We start from the raw sequence: 19,208 nt of genomic DNA on the forward strand, positions 1-19,208 counted from the left end.
CAGGACAAGAATGTTCAGGGACGTGCAGTTCAGTCATCCGAGTACATCTCAGACAGGGACCTCAGATGTGTCAATCAGTAGTGGGGGCACTCTGGCATCAATCACTTAAGAGTTTGTGGATGCTGGTCTCAGGAAAGAATGTTGCACATCACTCAGCATACTGGAACTACGAGCTGTTCATCTGGCTCTCAGATCATTCCTCCATCATCTGCAAGGGAAGGTTGGGCAGGTAGTAACGCCCAACACATCTGCAATCTAGTATAGTAAGCAGGGGTGTGGCCACTCCACCCTCCAGTGCGTAGAGGCAATAAGTCTGTGGGATTTGTGTATCCACCATGGCATTCATCCTATGGCAGGGAGGAGCAACATAGTTGCAGATCATCTCAGCAGAGACTGCTCCCAGATGCCTGAGGGTCCCTGAAGGATCAGTGGATTCAGATCATATTTGCCAGATGGGATCAACCAGTTGTGGATTTGTTTGCAACAAGGTTCAAATGAAAAAGCGTCACTGTTTCTGTTCCAGAGTAGGCAGGGGCAATCTGCTGAGGAGGAGCTCTGTGTGAGCTGGAAAGCTTGGCTCTCTCACCAGCACAAGATATTACCTGTCCCACCTTGTCTCTCTAGTTACCATGGCATTCTTAGGGTATGTCTACACTACCCACGTTACAGTGTGGCTGTGCTGTGACGTGGGCAGTGCAGACACGCTTTATCGCCAGGGGAGAGCTCTCCCGGTGATTAAAAAAACCCCACCCCTAACGAGCGGTGGTAGCTTTATCCCCGGGAGCGCGGCTCCCAGCGATAAAGCGCTGTCTATACTGGTGCTTTTCAGCGCTAAAACTTTTGTCGCTCGGGGGGGTGTGCGGGGGGAGTTTCACGCCCCTGAACGACAAAAGTTTTAGCGCTGAAAGTGGCAGCGTGGACACAGCCTTATGGTCGGCCATCTGCTGATGTTCCTAACTTATAATATCTAAAGCGGATATCAACTGCCATCTTGTGCCATCAGTAGTTTAGTCATCTGTGTTTGTTCCAGCTTTCTATCTTGTGATCTAGGATTACTCCTGGTTAGCTGCTTATGCTAAGGCTTTTTAGGCCTTGATTAGTTTAGCTAAGCTATTGTCTTACAGGCCTTGAGGCTTGTAGGCTCATTGCACTACTGCCTTACCTACCTTTAGGCTACAGCAGTGTGTCCGAAACTCATTAGCTAATTTAACACCTTGGATGGTCATTATCTGGATCCATAGGATGTTTGTATTTTAACCTCTGCCCAGCACCTAGACAATACTGATGGAGATGTTAGAGAGTCCAGATGAACTTGTTCATTTCCCAAACGTCCAAATATTCCCATAGCTGCCCTGTCAGTTGTTTTTGTAGTGACTAGGACTGTGTACTATAGCATAGGCTGTGCACTAAGTATCAGAGGGGTAGCCGTGTTAGTCTGGATCTGTAAAAAGCAACGGAGAGTCCTGTGGCACCTTTAAGACTAACAGATGTATTGGAGCATAAGCTTTCGTGGGTGAATACCCACTTCGTCAGACGCATGCGCACTAAGTAAGTGACAAAGAGAGAAACAAGTTTTCTTTAAGACAAACCAGAGAAGTTAGGGGACAGGAGAGACTTCAAAAATGGATTAAACTTTGTAATTCAGAATCAGGCACTCTTATTCCAGAATCAGAGCCTTACCCCAGGGAGTTAATCAGGAAGAGTTAAGCCACTGTAGCCGGGTAACTCACTACAGGCACAAGAGGTCTGCTCCTTCTCCCAGTCAGCCACTGCTGAACAGGGCTTTTCCTCATTAATTCCTCCCTCCAGGCTTAACACCTGTTGCAGGTGTAGCAGGGCAGGGCTGATTGAGCCCACAGGCTCTTATTAACCCCTTCCTGGCCAGTGGGGGTTGTTGACGTCACCAGGCATCACCATCACCCTAGGTAACTCAGGAGGGTGGAAAATCACAAGTGTCAATGAAGCCTTCCTGCACTAGGCCTGAACCAAACTCCTTCCATGTTTAAACTCTAATCGACCTCAAAAGCCAGGTGCAAGTGAAATGTATAAGCAACCTGCTATCAGTGGTAACCCCCCTTACCGGTAGCAAGCGGTAATAATGAGGCCTGCATGTTTCTGGCTGAAGGGAAAAAGGACAAGATAACAGTTTAAAGAAGTTACTAACAAACTAGGCTTATAGCTGCCAAGAATGACTTAACTGCTTAAATGTAATTGCTATTTGCTTAGTAATTGTTACCAGGGACGGGAGGGGTAGAGAGAGAGGAATGGGGGGGAGGAAGGGAGGGGTAGTGGGGGAAGAGGGGGGGGGATGAGGCTTGACTCCAAAGGGTATAAAGGAATGTTGCAGGCACAGAGGCCCGAGGACAGCAACAGCTGGTTCGTTGCCCGGCGTGCTTCGCGCCAATAAACATACCGGGGTGGAGAAACAATCAAAGTTTATTTGAGATCTCAAAGTGGTGCAAGGAGACAGGCAAGTCTCAAATCGAGCACACCAGTAAAAAGCAGCTTCTCTCTTCTTATACTTTACAACCAAGCCCCCACCTCTCTCCCCCTGTACCACCACCTCCTACTCCCCCTCCCCTCTCTACCGAAGACATGTTTATACATTTAAGCCGTTAAATCATTCTAGGGCTATAAATCTAGCTTGTTAGTAACATTCCTCTAAACAGTCATTTGGTTCTGTTTACCCTAGTTTACTACCCCTCCTCCAGCTAGAAACATGCAAACCTCATCATTATTGCTTAGGACCTGGTTATGAGCAAGGTCGTAATAGGTAACTGGCTATTTACACATTCCAATTCCTGTCCTTGGCTTTTGAGGTCGATTAGAGTTAAACATGGAAGGACAGAGTTTAAACATGGAAGAACTCTGGTTCATATATATAGGCCTAGTAACCCCAACAGGAAGAAAGTTTTTTCTGTTAGTGTGCTGGATTTGAGACGTGCCTGTCTCCTAGCACCGCTTTGAGATCTCAAATAAACTTTTTTTGCTTCTCCACCTGGTGTGTTTATTGGCGCGAAGCACACCGGGCCACGAACCTTCGCTGTTGCTTTGCCTCGGGCATTCTGTGCCTGCAACAGGGTTGTCAGACTGTGTCACAACTCTTTAAATTCACCTCCTGCCTTACTAGCTTACGTGTGGAGACAAGCCCTCAGCCCAACGTGTAGCTCTCCCTATAACTGTCTCGGGGCAGTTTTTGTAGTGTTGACCTGAATGTAAGGGGACTGTTGCCCCCTTACTAACATTCAGTGGGGGTGTTTTGGTTGGCTAGCTCCCAGCACTAAAAGGGGAAGGGTCGATGGGAAATCAGGAGCCTGAGACTGACAGTCCCCAGGAACAATGGGGAGAGGCCAATGCTCCAGATCAGCCTGATTGACAGGGTGGGCAGGCTAATCAGAGAGTCAGGAGGCCAGGGGGGGGGGTCCCGTCCTCCGTGTGAACTGGAATGGCCTGAGTCAGACAGAGTGGGGCCGAGCTAAGGAGAGAGCAGGGGCCCAAGCTAAGCTGCTGGAAGCAGAGCTGCAGCCCCAAAGCCAGAGCACAGCCCAGAGAGAGCAGACCTGCCCTGGGAGCAGAGCTGCAGCAACCAGAGCCAGAGGGGCCAGAGAAGCAGCCCAGGGAGCTGGAGGCAGAGCAGCAGCAGCAGCCGTGCTGAGGCAGAGTGCAGCTGGAGCTGGGTGCGGTGAGCAGCTGGGGAGAGTGAGGGGGACCCTGGGCAGTGGGCCCAGCACAGGGAGATGCCTCAGCCAAGAGGCTCTGCAGGCCAGACTTGGAGGGGGATCGTAACCCTGACCGGGCAGGGGCGACGCTGGGAAGAAGGGTCCTGCCACCTAGAGCCTGAGAGCGTGTGGCCACCGCTAGAGCAAGTGTCCAACCCGCAGTGTCTCTGCAGCACAGCCAGGGCCTGAGAAGGAGCCTGGGACCTACAAGGAACAGACTGTGAACTGCCCTGACGTTCCAGAGACACTGCTTGTAATGTTCCCTGCCACAGAGCGGCGTGATGTTTTCCTTTAACTTTTCCCATTTTTCCTTTTTTTTTTTTTTTAATTAATTGTTAATTAAACAACTTGTATTTGCTTTAAATTGTATGAAATGATCAGTGGGTCAGGGAGGTGCCCAGTGCAAAGAGAGTACCCTGGAGTGGGGACACCCTAGCCCCTGTCCTGGGTGACCACAGCAGGGTTGGGGGTCGAGACCCCCAGGAATCCTGGGCCCAGCCTTGTCGGGGTTTACGAGGACTCTGCCAGACAGGAGAGTGGAAGGGGAGCCCTCGAGGGCAGGGAGGCCTCTGGGTAAAGGAAGTGGGAGCGAGGACTCAGATCCTTTCGCTAGCTCACTTCACCGGGGTAGTGCAGAAGCCAGGAAAGTTCCCCACAATAGCGGGACCATTCCCCCGCTTACATGAAGAAGAGCTTTCTGTAGCTTGAACATCCAACAGAAATTGGTCCAATAAAAGATCTCCCCTTCCCCACCTTGTCTCTCAGCATCGTTTTTGACAGACTTTCTAGACCGCGCTGGTTAGAGCCGGGCTGCTCCACAGCAGCTCATTGTGCCATGCTGGGGGAGTGGATACCCTGCTTTGTAGCTGAATTAATGTGTCTCTCTGTCGGTAGCCAGCAGAGGACAGTCGGGAGCCACAAATAGTGAAATTGCTGCTGCTGCGCTCAGAAGGCAGCTCTGCTTGCATGTGGAGACAAGCCAATGGCCCCCCTCAGATACCTGCTGTCCAGACAGTTCTCTCCTCCCCTCCCCCTGTTATTCAATCCCACTTATCTGGATCCTGTCAGCACTCCCAGGGCAGAGAATCACAGCAACCATTACTCAGAGGGGCCTGCACGCACCCCCTGTAAGGGTGAGTCTCAGCTATCACTTTTTAACCTTGGAGTCTCTAGCCCTCCTCTGTCTTGGATGAGCCTGGAAATATGAAGCAATGCAAACCAACTGGTAGGTATGACAGGAACAAACAGCTGGGCTCCACTCCAGGAGGATGGGAGAAACCTAGACACCCATCCCTGCCTGTGCCCCCCTCTTCATACGAGAGTCTGCTAAGTTGGGGTGTTTCCCAGATAGCCATATTGCCCCTCCCGCACAGTGCTCAGGCTAGCCCTGGGCCCCGTGGGGTGAAGCTGGGGTCAGAAGTGGGTTACATTTGGTTGGAGTGTTTCCTGATCCTGACTCTCCTGCTCTTGGAATCAATCCTGTTGTAAGAGCCCCTATCGGAAGAGCTGGTAGTTTTGTTGGGGGGGGGGGGGGGGGGAATACACCATGTTCAGTGCAGCCCACGCAAAGGTGGATTTTGCTATGTCCGGCTCTGGAAAAAGGCTAGTTCAGGTGGTATCCCGCCTCTTCTTTTGGGGGACCATGCGTCAAGCTCCTCTCCACTATCCCTCCTACTAACCAGCACACCCCAGGGCTCCGGGAACTGCATGAGTGGTGTCAGAAAATCCAAGGTCATTCCGACCGATGAACAGGTGAGGCCAGCGCACTCTTTAAGGGGCAGTGTCCTCTCCAGAGCATGCACAGGACCTCATGGCATCTCATGGGAAGGCATCTCATGGATCCTGCGCTGGGCGAGCAGCCTGGACACCTGGGTTCTATTCCTTGGGCAAGTGCCTTAGTTTCACCATCTGTAAAATGGGGATAAATGAAGCACACTTCCCCAGGGCTTTGAAACAAGTTGTTCATTAACACACCAGCATCTCCTTTGTTACCCTGGTGCATCCCCATTTGGCGTCGTGGTGATTGAGTGGGGACTTTGACCCCGTGCTGGTAATAGTTTGGGATGGAGGAAAGGTGGTAGAGAGGGGCAAAGCGGTATCCCTGCCTGCAGAACCCCTCTCCTATGCGTTTGCTTGGGTCCCTAGGAGCTGGTGGGCAGGGCGCTTTGCAATGACTCTGCCCTCTGGGGATGGGTGCTGGGGGGGCAGGGAGCCCTGAAGTCACCCCTCTTGGCCCATCTCTCTAGCCGGCAGTGGAGGCGATGGAACCGCCTGTTCCGCAGGAAGTGCCGCGAGGTGGTGAAGTCCAAGTTTTTCTATTGGCTGGTGATCCTGCTCATCTCGCTGAACACCCTGTCAATCGCCTCCGAGCATCACTGGCAGCCCGAGTGGCTGACCCGTGTGCAAGGTGAGCAGGGCGGCCCGGGGCTGGGGATCCGCTGCTGGTTCAGTGCATCCACGGGCGTGCGTGCGCACACGCCTGCCCACATGTGAACACCCACATAGACACCCACACACACCAACGCACATACGTGCATGCGCCTGCGCACCACACACACACGCAAAAGTGCACGCACACCCCCGTGCCTGTGTGCACATGTAGTTTCCTCCCGATCTTGTGTTTCCCCTCCTGCGCACAAACCCACCTCTTGCTGGGGTGGGGAAGGGAGCGTTCTGCTGCCGCTGCTCAGGGCTTTAAGCTGGGCAGGTAAATGTGAGTCAGGCTCCTCTTCCTCCCTGCTGCGCTGCCCCAGGATCGTAGGCTGGGGGAGAAGGAGGCAGCAGGGGGTGTAGTGAGAGGGCGGAGGAGGATGTGGTCTCATGAGCAGCTGCTAGTGGCCATCGGGGGATCTGCCGCCTCAGTCCAGAGCGCTGACTGGCTGGGTTCGCTGCTTGCAGACAGCGCCAACCGGGTGCTGCTGGCGGTCTTTGCGGCCGAGATGCTGCTGAAGATGTATGCGCTGGGCCTGCGCCAGTACTTCATGTCCCTCTTCAACCGCTTCGACTGCTTCGTGGTGTGCGTCGGCATCCTGGAGATTATCCTGGTGGAGATCAACGTCATGTCACCCCTGGGCATCTCCGTCCTGCGGTGCATTCGCCTGCTGAGGATCTTCAAGATAACCAGGTGGGGGCACCTCTCCCCAGGGCCTGTGGTCAGGCAGTACAGGCAGGGGGGCTTGCACTGGGAGGCTGGGCTGTCCTTACCCCTTCTGAGGCCTCAGGCATGACTACAACTATGAGCTGCCAGAGGCTGAGGAAGGGGAACTGGTGAGTTCTCTGGCCTCTGTGTGGCCAGGGTCAGGATACCTAGTGTCTGTTTACAACTCTGGGAGGGGAGTGGGGTCTAGTGGTTAGAGCAAGGGCTTAGGAGTCAGGACTCCTGGGTTCTATCCCAGCCACAGGAGGGGGGTGGGGTCTAGTGGTTAGAGCAGGGAGGCTGGGAGTCAGGACTCCTGGGTTCTGTTCCCAGCTCTGGGAGGGGAGTGGGGTCTAGTGGGTCAAAGCAGGGGGCGGGGAGCCAGGACTCCTGGGTTCTCTCCCTGGCTCTGGGAGGGGAGGGGGGTCTAGTGGATCAAAGCAGGGGGCGGGGAGCCAGGACTCCTGGGTTCTCTCCCTGGCTCTGGGAGGGGAGGGGGGTCTAGTGGATCAGAGCAGGGGAGGTGGGTGGCTGGGACACAGAACTCTGGGGCTCTAATCTGACACTGACTCACCGCTATCACCCAGCTGATCAGGCTGTCCTGTGAGTGGTGGGGCAAACCACACTCTGAGTAGTTACCTGCGGCCCTGCTGGAAGGAGGGCGTGGAGAGTGCAGGGTCTGAGCCCTCCTGCCACGAGACAAACCAGCAGCTTAGCCTGTCCTTTGGGACCCAGCGAGGCTCCTCCCAGCTACCCGGAGCAGGAGCAGGAACCCGCTCTGCCAGAGGGGTCCCGGAGACACAACAGAGCTGGGAGCTGAGAATGCCACAGGATTCATGAACCTCACTTCCCTAGGTTGGGATATTTGGTGGCAATAATGAAAATGGGGGGAAGCTGGGCATGGGGTTCACCTGGCTCCCCAGATCTATCTAGGTAGGTACTTATCTGCCCTCATCAACATAACATCAGAGCAACGGATTCCTCCTCACGCCCCCTGTGTGGCAGGGCAGCATCCTTATTCCTGTTTCATGCATGGGGAACGGAGGCACGGAGGGGCTAAGTGCCAGGCCCATGGTTGCACAAGACATCTGTGGCGAAGCCAGGAACTGAGTACTAGGATGTGTTTTCTAATGGAGAGCACACTTGAATGGGAATCAGGAGACCTGGCTTCTACTCCCAGCTCTGCCACTGGCCTGCTGGGGGACCTGGGGCAAGTCATGTCCCTGCCCAGTGCCTCAGTTTCCCCACTTGTGAGATGGGGACAAGGAATCTGGCCTCCTTTGCAAAGCACTTTGAGATCTACTGATGAAAAACTCCACAGAAGAGCTAGGCATTATTCTTAACATCTCCTGTCTAACACCTGGTCCCAGGACCACACGGGAGACATTTGGCCAAGCGGAGATGAGATGATGGAGTGTCCCCCTCGAACTGAGCAGGGCATTCCCCTCATCACCCTGCCCCCCATTTCTGCTTGTGCGCCCCAGCGGCGCCCCTCGACGTAAGCAGCCTGTGTGCCTCTCCTCACGCTAGGTACTGGACCTCTCTGAGCAACCTGGTGGCATCCCTGCTAAACTCGGTCCGCTCCATCGCCTCCCTGCTCCTCCTCCTCTTCCTCTTCATCATCATCTTCTCCCTGCTGGGGATGCAGCTCTTCGGCGGGAAGTTCGACTTTGAAGACATGGAGGTGCGGCGCAGCACCTTCGATAACTTCCCCCAGGCGCTCATCAGTGTCTTCCAGGTACGGGGCATGGGGTGCAGCGGGCATCAATCCCACTGGTCTAACGCATAGAGGAGGGGCTGAAATCAGGATACCTGGGTTCTTTTTTGGGCTCTGGGGGACAGTGTGACTTAGTGGTTAGAGCAGGGAACAAGAAGTCAGGACTCCTGGGTTCTGTTCTTTCTGGTCCAGTGGAATGGTTCTACCTGACCTGTTCTTTCACTCACCCCGTCTCCCAGATCCTGACCGGAGAAGACTGGAATTCAATCATGTACAATGGGATCATGGCTTATAAAGGGCCCTCCTTTCCCGGTGTGCTGGTATGCATTTACTTCATCATCCTCTTTGTCTGCGGGAACTGTATCCTCTTTCTAGTCAGTTGGGGAGTAACAGCTGGGCATTTTCTTGTCTTATCCAGCACAGTCACATCTAGGTTCAAGTACACATCGGGGAAGGGCTATGGGGCTGGGTATGGTATGTTCAGACATCATAGTACCAGGAGTGAGGGAAATGGTGAAACAGGAGTGGGGGTTAAAAGGGATGAAAAAATCAGTTGGGTAGTTCTCTTGGTCTCATGGCTTTGGATCCCACTGCTAACACCAACAGAGATTCATGGTGACAGCCAAGAGGCAGCTGTCACGGGTACACAGAGGGCTCGTTGCTGAACCTGGGGTTCTCCCCAGCTGCCTGCGTACATTGCTTAGTGTCACCACACAGGCTCTCGCTAAGCCTGGGCCATGGAAGGGACTCATTCCTTACATATGAGCATGCTCCCTAAGCTCCTTAGCCCCACCCCCTCTCAGATATCCTGCTCAATGTCTTCCTGGCCATCGCTGTGGACAATCTGGCCGAGGCCGAGAGCCTGACGTCGGCCCAGAAAGCCAAAGCCGAGGAGAAGAAGCGGAGGAAAATGTCCAGGTCGGTGCTGCTCTCCGCTGCTTAAAAGCGGGAACCCCCAAGGGCCCAGGGCTTGCAAATCAATGTGGTCTTGGGCATCATCTCAGCAGCATTCATTGCGTCTCTGCCATGGCCTCACTCCTCACCTCTCCTTTTTGGTTCCCCCGTCCAGAAGTTACCCAGAGAAATCTGAGGAGGAAAAGCTCCTGCTGGCCAAGAAGCTGGAGCAGAAAGCCAAGGCTGAAGGAATCCCCACCACAGCCAAGGTCAGTGCCGCGACCCCTCTGAGCTCGTCTGAACAAATGTCTAGGGAAACTTTCCCCGGCAGTTGAGGAGTACGGTACCGAGCAGTAATGTCTTCCCATTATTTGTTCTGTCGTGCATGAAAGGTGGATGGCCATGTGGGGAGGGAGGGAGATTTCCCCAGGGCCCACGGAATGACTGGGGACAAAATCCTGAGCTTCAGCAGACGCATCTCCGGAGACTTGTAGCAAGACGTCCATTCTGTATGCCCTGTAGGCCCGGATCATTCCTCTGACGAGTGAGCCTGCTTTCCCTGCCCCCTCCCAAAACGCGTGGCGGGGGGATGGGGAGTGGGACTCAGTGGGTACAGGCCCAGGATCAAAGGTCCTGTATCAAAGGACTGTCTCGGTGGAGTTTCCACTCAAGATTTTTCTACACACACGTGTTCACAGACACACACACATGTAGGGCCCGTCAGAGGCCCTTGTCCAACTGGCCAATGATCCTGGCTCCCCTGCCTCGTGTTGTTTATTATTAATTATTTCTATTATGGTAGCGCCTAGGAGCAGTGGCAGATTAGCCACTGGACCCAGGGCCCCAGCCAACTGGGGGGCCCCCGGAAAAAATCTGCCGGCGGCAGTGAAAGCCTGGAGCTGCAGCCGCCAGGCGGGTGAGGCTGGAAAGCCCCCACGCACTGACCCTGTTCCGTGGCAGAAGTGTTGGGCAGGGGAAGCCCCCTCCACAGCAGCCAGACCCTGGTCCCACAGAGAAGCACGGGGGTGGCGGGGGAAGCCTCAGCATCCAAACCCTGGGACTGAAGGAGCTCTCACACCCTGCCGTGGCACGGGACAGAGCTTCTTGGTCTTGGGGCGCAGTGGGGGGGGCAGAAAGGAGCAAAAGGGGTTGTGGGGCTGCAGTGGGGGGGCAGAATGAGGAGGACCCTGGGTGGAACGGGGCGGGCCCCAGGGGAAGGGGCAGAAAGGGGTGGGGCTGTGGGTGGGGCCACAGGCGGAAGGGGTGGGGAGGGGCCCCCCACTTGCTCTGGCCCAAGGCCCCAGGGAACCTTAATCCGCCTCTCCTAGGAGCCTCCGTTGTGGGTCAGAGCCCCATTGTGCCAGGCACTGTACAAACACAGAACAAACAGATGGCTCCTGCCCCAATGGGAGATCGGGGGAGCTCTCCCTGCCTCTCGCCTGCAGCATTGTCCCTCTGGCCTGGGGAAGGCTGGCACGCAGAGCCCTGGCAGTGCCACGGGTGGTGTTTCCGGGATGCTCAGCTAGTTGCCTCTCTCTCTCCTTCTCAGTTAAAAGTGGACGAGTTTGAATCAAACGTGAATGAGATCAAAGATCCCTACCCTTCTGCTGACTTCCCAGGTAAGGCTCTGGCTTGATCCTTGCCTCCAGCCGGAGAGATTGAGGGAGCGATGGAAAGGGTTGGGGTGGCTTGCAGAGAGAAATCCCATTGGAGGGCTCTGGTCCCAAGAGTGCAGCTCAGCTAGTGGCGTATTACGATGCAGAAAGCCACATGGTTTGTTTCCAGCAGACGCCGAGCTGGAATAAACTCTGTGCAGTTCTCTGCAGCACTTGGTCTGTGTATGAGGGTAGGGGCGTGATCAGGGAGTTCTACCTCTCTCTGGGGGAGGATACCAGACTCTGCACATGCCTCTTCCATTGCTTGTGGGGTGTTACTTGCCTCACTGACGGGTGAGTCCTGCTGGCCACTAGGAGGCGCACTAGGAGACATAAGATGGGGGACCCCCCCACACACACTGAGAACAATGGAAGCTGGGAGCTGGGTTTGGCCAGGAGGATTTGAAGTCAGGACGTCGGGGGATACCCCAGGGTTTTGTCCTATGGGTCTCTAATGGCAAGCAGCATCTTGCTCCACAGCGGGAGTGTGAGTACCCCCAGGGGCTGTGGGGTGTGAGGGGAGCCACAGCCCTTCATCTAACTGTGGTGGCCACAATCTTTCTGCCCAGCATAAAAGGAAACATGGCCAGATGTCAGGTTCCTGATCCCTGCATGGAGGGTCAGAGCTGTTCTGCTGACTCATCCTGCAGCTGGACCATGGGGGTCTCATCATCCCCAACTCCGGATGGTTAAGGAAACAATCCCTCATTGGCTGCCCAGGATGGAGAGGGGCCAAGTGATCCTTCTCTACCTCTAAGTTTCAGCTTCTGCTAAGGTTTTGTTTTTTTGTTTTTTTGTCTGCTGCTAAGTGAATGACCCCAACATGCGAGCTCAAAGTGACTGACTATGTTTCCCTCCCTCTGGCTGCTCCACAGGTGACGATGAGGAAGATGAGCCTGAAATCCCCCTGAGACCTCGGCCACGCCCCCTGGCAGAGCTGCAGCTCAAGGAGAAAGCAGTACCCATGCCCGAAGCCAGTGCCTTCTTCATCTTCAGCCCAACCAACAAGTAGGTGCTGCTTCTCCTCCCATCTGTCAGAAACCCAGCAGTGATCAGCGAGGATAGAACCTGGAACCTCCCGACTGAGCTACAAAGTAACACCTTTAACTATAATGGGCTGTTACAGCCTCTGGAGCCAGCTGTGCCCACAAGCTGTCCCAGGGTAGAAGCATGCCGGGCACACAGAATGAGGGGTGCCACCCCTGAGACTCACGCAGGGATCTCCCCAGCTGCACCACTCCCCAAGCTCTAACCTGGGCTGTCACTCAGCCCCTTGGAGCTGACAATGCTTTGACTGCCTGCCTCCCCTCTCTCCTTTCCCCAGGATCCGAGTGCTGTGCCACCGAATCGTCAACGCCACCTGGTTCACCAACTTCATCCTGCTCAGCAGCGTCTCCCTGGCGGCTGAGGATCCCATCCGGCCTGTGTCCTTCAGGAACAAGGTTCCCAGGATGGGCTGTTGGGGAAAGCAGTTTGAGCCACCAGAAACGGGCAGCTTCCGGGGAGCTGCTTGCCAGGCTATTGCCTTGTGCCCAAGGAGAGTTTAGTGCAGGGGATGAGGAATCAGGAGTCCTTGGTTCTTTTCCTGGCTCTGGAAGGAAACCCTGTTCCAGGGCTGCAGCAGGGGATTCTGGGTTCTCATTCCTGGCCTGGCACTAACTTTACTTTGTGGCCCTGGGCAAGTCACTTCCTCTCTGTGCCTCACCATCCCAGTCTGTAGCAAAGGGATAATAAAGCTGCCCTGTGAGGTTACATTCGTTCCCCGCTGGGAGCTGCTCGGCCCCTGTGGTGCAGGGAGCGGTAGGGATGCCCGCAGAGCAGTCCATTGCCCTGTGAAGCACTCGGAGACCCCACAAGTGTGGATGGAGTTATTCATCAGAACTCCATGGCTGGAGATGGGCCATTGGGCAGGGTGCAGAGGTGGCACCGAGCATTCGTGCTCTCAGGCGCTCGGCTGGCTGGTTCTTGCTCACGTGCTCAGGGTCCAACCGATCACCATATTTGGGGTCAGGAAGGAGTTTCCCCCCAGGTCACACCGGCTGGCATCTTGGGGCTGGCTGGTTTTGCCTTCCTCTGGGGCACAGATCACTTGCAAGGACCCACTAGGTATGTCTCAATAAAACAAATCCCTGCCATTGCAGGGGCCTGAGCCATTGGTGGGCCCCTCGATCACTGGACTGCTGGCTCAGGTTTCCGTGGAAACCTCAGCAGCGTGGGGCACACAGCTGAGGTAAAATGGGACTGCTCTAAAAAACTGGAATCAGGACTCCTGGCTTCTGCCCCTACCACTGCCACTAACTGCCTGTGTGATCACTGGCAAGTCACTTAACATCACTCTGTGCCTCAGATTCCCCACCTTTAAATGGTCTTGGATTGTAATACTGTGAATGTACAGAGCCTTTCATCTGAGGACCCCAAAGCACTGTCACTAACCTCGTTTTACACATAGGGAAACTGAGGCCCAGAGAGGGGAAATTACTTGCCCAAGGTCACCCAGCTAGATGCTTACAGAGCTGGGAAAAGAACCCAGGAATCCTGACACCTTAGGCCATGGTCCTTTCCCAGAACCAGGAATTGAACCCAGGAGTCCTGACCCTAAATCGCCAGCATTAACCACTAGAACACTGACTGGCGAGGCCACATCTGGAGTACTGTGTCCAGTTTTGGGCCCCCCACTACAAAAGGGATGTGGACAAATTGGAGAGAGTCCAGCGGAGGGCAATGAAAATGATTGGGGGGTTGGGGCACATGATTTACGAGGAGAGGCTGAGGGAACTGGGCTTATTTAGTCTGCAGAAGAGAAGAGTGAGAGGGGATTTGATAGCAGCCTTCAACTACCTGAACAGAGGTTCCAAAGAGGATGAAGCTCGGCTGTTCTCAGTGGTGGCAGATGACAGAACAAGGAGTAATGGTCTCAAGTTGCAGTGAGGGAGGTCTAGGTTGGATATTAGGAAAACCTATTTCACTAGGAGGGTGGTGAAGCACTGGAATGGGTTCCCTAGGGAGGTGGTGGAATCTCCATCCTTAGTGGTTTTTAAGTTCCGGCTCGACACAGCCCTGTCTGGGATGATTTAGTTGGGGTTGTTCCTGCTCTGAGCAGGGGGTTGGAATTGATGACCTCCTGAGGTCCCTTCCAACCCTAATCTTCTATGATTCTATGAACACTCTCCCCTCCCAAAGATGGGAACAGTAGCTAGGAATCCTGGCTCCCGGGCTCTAACCCTTGGACTGCTGTGCTCTGCCAAGGATAATCCTTTCCTGACTGCTGTGGGGGCTGGGAGGCTTAATTCATTAGTGTCGTAAAGATGCTGGCGTGAAAGAAGCAGTCACAGTGCAAAGCATGTATGTATTATTGTTGTATTTATTATTAGCACCAGGTGTGCAGTTTCCATTCAGCGGGGCAGTGTGCCGTCTGTCTGCCAAAGCTCCTGGTTGTAGGACGTTCAAATAACATCTGGTCTCCTGAGTTACCAAAACCTCTGCCTGATTTTTATCTTCAGGTTCTGGGATATTTTGACATCGGCTTCACCTCCGTGTTCACAGTTGAAATAGTCCTGAAGGTGAGTCACACCCCATCTTTCTGGAGACGGTGCATAATGGGGTGATGCCAGCGGTGAGGGGAGCCGCTGATTGGGGCAGAGCAGAGGCAGGCGTCAGCAGTGGCTGCAGTGAATGGGGAATCTTTGATTGAGGCTGCTGCACACAGACAGACACTGGGGTTTCTCTGGCCAGCCTGTGCCACTTACTGTTACCACTAGGGCGGCCTCCTCCGTACAGCTGGTCAGAACATTTTCCTCAAACGTTTTTCGTTAGTTTCTCCAAAACTGAAATTTGTCATGAAATTGTGTTGATTCTGACAAAAATTCCTGCCAAAAAAAAGAGGTTTGGAAATGTTCAAAATGTTGTTTAGAATTTGATGTCCTTTCTTTTTTCATGTTTACATTATTTCATACCATGGCAGGAGTAACAGCGCATAATAGGTTTCCATCAATACGAACTAGCAGCTGCCATTAATGTACGCCCATAATATGCCCTATTACTGTGACATGTCATAATATAATAGAAATTAGGGCTGTCAATTAATCGCAGTTAACTCATGCGATTAAATAAAAAAATCACGATTAGTCGCAGTTTTAATTGCACTGTTAATCGATAGAATGCCACTTGAAATTTGTTAAATATTTGTGGATGGTTTTTCTACATTTTTAAATATATTGATTTCAATTACAACACAGAATACAAAGTGTACAGTGCTCACTTTATATTATTTTTGATTACAGATATTTGCACTGTAAAAATGATAAATAAAAGAAATAGTATTTTTCAGTTCACCTCATACAAGTACTGGAGTGCAATCTCTTTATTGTGAAAATGCAACTTACAAATGTAGATTTTTTTGGTTCCATAATTGCATTCAAAAACAAAACAATGCAAAACTTTAGAGCAGGGGTGGCCAACCTGTGGCTCCGGAGCCACATGCAGCTCTTCAGAAGTTAATATGCGGCTCCTTGTATAGGCTCCGACTCCGGGGCTGGAGCTACAGGCGCCAACTTTCCAATGTGCCCGGGGGGTGCCCACTGCTCAACCCCTGGCTCTGCCACAGGCCCTGACCCCACTCCACCCCTTCCCACCCCCTCCCCTGAGCCTGCCGTGCCCTCGTTCCTCCCCCTACCCCCCCCCGAGCCTCCTGCACGCCACGAAACAGCTGATTGGGAGGTGCGGGGAGGGAGGGGGAGGCGCTGATCGGCGGGGCTGCTAGTGGGCGGGAGGTGGGGGGGGAGCTGATGGGGGGCTGCTGACATATTACTGTGGCTCTTTGGCAATTTACATTGGTAAATTCTGGCTCCTTCTCAGGCTCAGGTTGGCCACCCTTGCTTTAGAGCAGTGGCTCTCAAACCTTTTTTACTGGTGACCCCTTTCACATAGGAAGCTTCTGAGTGTGACCCCCATTATAAATTAAGAACACTTTTTTATATATTTAACACCATTATAAATGCTGGAGGCAAAGCGGGGTTTGGGATGGAGGTTGACAGCTCACAACCCCCCATGTAATAAACTTGTGACCCCCTGAGAGGTCCCAAACCCCAGTTTGAGAACCCCTGCTTTAGAGCCTACAAGTCCACTCAATCCTACTTCTTGTTCAGCCAATCACTCAGACAAAAAGGTTTCAAAGTAGCAGCCGTGTTAGTCTGTATCCGCAAAAAGAACAGGAGTACTTGTGGCACCTTAGAGACTAACAAATTTATTTCAGCATAAGCTTTCGTGGGCTACAGCTCACTTCTTCGGCTGCATAGAATGGAACACACAGAGAGAAGATATTTATACATACAGAGAACATGAAAAGGTGGAAGTACGCATACCAACTGTAAGAGGCCAATCGATTGAGATGAGCTATCAGCAGCAGAAGAAAAAAAACCTTTGAAGTGATAATCAAGATGACCCATAGAAGGTGTGAGGAGAACTTAACATGGGGAAAAAAAATTCAATTAGTGTAATGACCCAACCATTCCCAGTCTCTAAAGTTTGTTTACATTGATGGGAGATACTGCTGCCTGCTTCTTATTTACAATGTCACCAGAAAGTGAGAACAGGCGTTCACATGGCACTTTTGTAGCTGGCATTACAAAGTATTTATGTGCCAGATATGCTAAATATTCGTATGCCCCTTCATGCTTCGGCCACCATTCCAGAGGACAGGCTTCCATGCTGATGATGCTCGTTAAAAAAATAATGCATTAATAAAATTTGTGACTGAACTCCTTGGGGGAGAACTGTATGTCTCTGGCTCTGTTTTACCCGCATTCTGCCATATATCATGTTATAGCAGTCTCAGATGATGACCCAGCACATGTTGTTCATTTTAAGAACACTTTTGCTGCAGATTTGACAAAATGCAAAGAAGGTACCATGTGAGATTCAGGGCCGGCTCCAGGCACCAGCCTACCAGGCATGTGCTTGGGGCGGCACCTGGAGGGGGGCGGCGCTCAGGCCCGAGAGCGGGGCTGCGACTGGGCTCGCCACCCTACCCGCGGTGCTCCGGCTGGCCGGGGAGAGCGGGGCCGCGGCCGGGCTCTCCGCCCTCCGGCCGGTCGGGGAGAGCAGGGCCCGTGGCGGGCTCGCCGCCCTCCCCCCGGCTCTCCTGCCGCTAGGGAGAGTGGAGCCGCGGCGGGCTCGCCGCCCTCCCCCTGGCGCTCCGGCCGGTCGGGGAGAGCGGGGCCCCGGCTGGGCTCTCTGCCCTCTTCGCGTCGCTCCTGCCGCCGGGGAGAGCGGAGCTGTGGCGGGCTCGCCGCCCTCCTCCTGGCGCTCCGGCCGGTCGGGGAGAGCGGAGCCGCGGCGGGCTCGCCACCCTACCCCAGGTGCTCCTGCCGCCGGGGAGAGCGGAGCCACAGCGGGCTCGCCGCCCTCCTCCCGGCGCTCCGGCTGGTCGGGGAGAGTGGGGCCCCGGCCGGGCTCGCTGCCCTCCCTGCGGCGCTCCGGCCAGCCGGGGAGAGTGGGGCTGCGGTGGGCTCACTGCCCTCCCCCCTCCCCGGCGCTCCTGCCGCCGGGGAGAGCGGAGCCGCGGCGGGCTCGTCGCCCTCCCCCAGGCGCTCCTGCCGCCAGGGAGAGAGGGCCCGCGGCCGGGCTCTCCGCCCTCCTCCCGGCGCTCCAGCCGGTCGGGGAGAGCGGAGCCGCGGCGGGCTCGCCACCCTACCCCAGGTGCTCCTGCCGCCGGGGAGAGCGGAGCCACAGCGGGCTCGCCGCCCTCCTCCCGGCGCTCCGGCTGGTCGGGGAGAGTGGGGCCCCGGCCGGGCTCGCTGCCCTCCCTGCGGCGCTCCGGCCAGCCGGGGAGAGTGGGGCTGCGGTGGGCTCACTGCCCTCCCCCCTCCCCGGCGCTCCTGCCGCCGGGGAGAGCGGAGCCGCGGCGGGCTCGTCGCCCTCCCCCAGGCGCTCCTGCCGCCAGGGAGAGAGGGCCCGCGGCCGGGCTCTCCGCCCTCCTCCCGGCGCTCCAGCCGGTCGGGGAGAGCGGGGCCGTGGCCGGGCTCGGCGCCCTCCCCTGCCGCGCTCCCCGCCGGGGGGCGGGGGGGGGAGGGGGAGGGCCGCGGGAGGCTTTTTTGCCTGGGGCAGCAAAAAAGCCAGAGCCGTCCCTGTCTCTGGGGGTGGAGAGCCGGGGAGTTGGCAGGGAAATTAAGCCTGTGCTCAGACGGAACTAAGGGCTCTTCCCCCAGAAGTCAGTGGGCATCCCTGGGGGTTTAAGGAGTGGCTGGCCCCCCCGCGAAGTGTTTAATCAGACACACGCTGTAGGAACTGAGCATTGTCTAGAGGTTGGAACAGGGGACCGTGGGCCATGCCTCCTGGAGTCTGTTCCCAGCTCTGGCACACTGTGTGCCCATGGGCAAATCACTCGCCCTGCTCTGTGCCTCAGTTTCCCTCTCTGTAATGTGGGGATAATGGTACCCATCTGCCTCACGGGGGAGTTGTGAAACTTCATTAATCATGATCCAGTCAGAGATCTTAAGGGTGTGTGGCTGAGGTGGGGGGAAACTGAGGCACAGCAAAAGGAAGTGACTTGCCCCGGGTCACACAAGGGAGTCAGTGTCAGAGCTGGGGACAGAATCCATGCCTACTGGTCCCCAGTTCTGTGCCTGAGCCACACTGCTACTGTCCATAAGGAATGAGATCTATAGTAATCCAGTGTATCATTATGCTTATCCTTCCTCTCTCCTCTCTGTAGCTCTGAAGTCCTGGGCAGTGGCGGATTAGCTACTGGGCCAATGGGTCCCATGCCCATGGGCCTTGGCAATTGGGGGGCCCTGGAAAAATGGGCACCCCCGTGACCTGCTCTGCCCACCCAGCATTCCTGCCTGGGGGTGGGGAAAGCCCCCACGCCCTGACCCCATTTCCCTGGCAGGAGCACCAGGAGTGCAGGGGGGATGGGACTAGAGGCAGAAGAGGTGCTCTGATCCAGGGCCCCACAAAACCTTAATCTGCCTCTGGTCCTGGCTGCAGGCTACTGAGAACAGCTTGCATGGGGATGAGGCTCCAGCGGCTTTTTCACTCCTTAGTTTTGGGATGAGCCATTTGGATCAAGGCCACTTGGCCGGATAATT

General features: G+C 54.9%; 1 protein-coding gene across 1 annotated transcript in view; it reads left to right on the top strand.

Moving 5' to 3' along the window:
* Positions 1 to 5,463: 5,463 nt before the first annotated feature.
* The window catches only part of LOC135886964 (voltage-dependent L-type calcium channel subunit alpha-1S-like), a 112,687-nt gene continuing 98,942 nt past the window's right edge, over positions 5,464 to 19,208 (top strand). The window contains exons 1-11 of the mRNA XM_065414746.1: positions 5,464 to 5,471; positions 5,966 to 6,126; positions 6,618 to 6,843; positions 8,386 to 8,593; positions 8,812 to 8,932; positions 9,376 to 9,490; positions 9,642 to 9,735; positions 11,016 to 11,085; positions 11,997 to 12,129; positions 12,446 to 12,563; positions 14,622 to 14,681. Of these exons, the coding sequence (XP_065270818.1) occupies positions 5,464 to 5,471; positions 5,966 to 6,126; positions 6,618 to 6,843; positions 8,386 to 8,593; positions 8,812 to 8,932; positions 9,376 to 9,490; positions 9,642 to 9,735; positions 11,016 to 11,085; positions 11,997 to 12,129; positions 12,446 to 12,563; positions 14,622 to 14,681 (1,314 nt within the window). The remainder of the gene's footprint in view (positions 5,472 to 5,965; positions 6,127 to 6,617; positions 6,844 to 8,385; positions 8,594 to 8,811; positions 8,933 to 9,375; positions 9,491 to 9,641; positions 9,736 to 11,015; positions 11,086 to 11,996; positions 12,130 to 12,445; positions 12,564 to 14,621; positions 14,682 to 19,208) is intronic.

This window comes from Emys orbicularis, chromosome 12, assembly GCF_028017835.1.
Source record: "Emys orbicularis isolate rEmyOrb1 chromosome 12, rEmyOrb1.hap1, whole genome shotgun sequence".
NCBI classification, from domain to species: Eukaryota; Metazoa; Chordata; order Testudines; family Emydidae; genus Emys; species Emys orbicularis.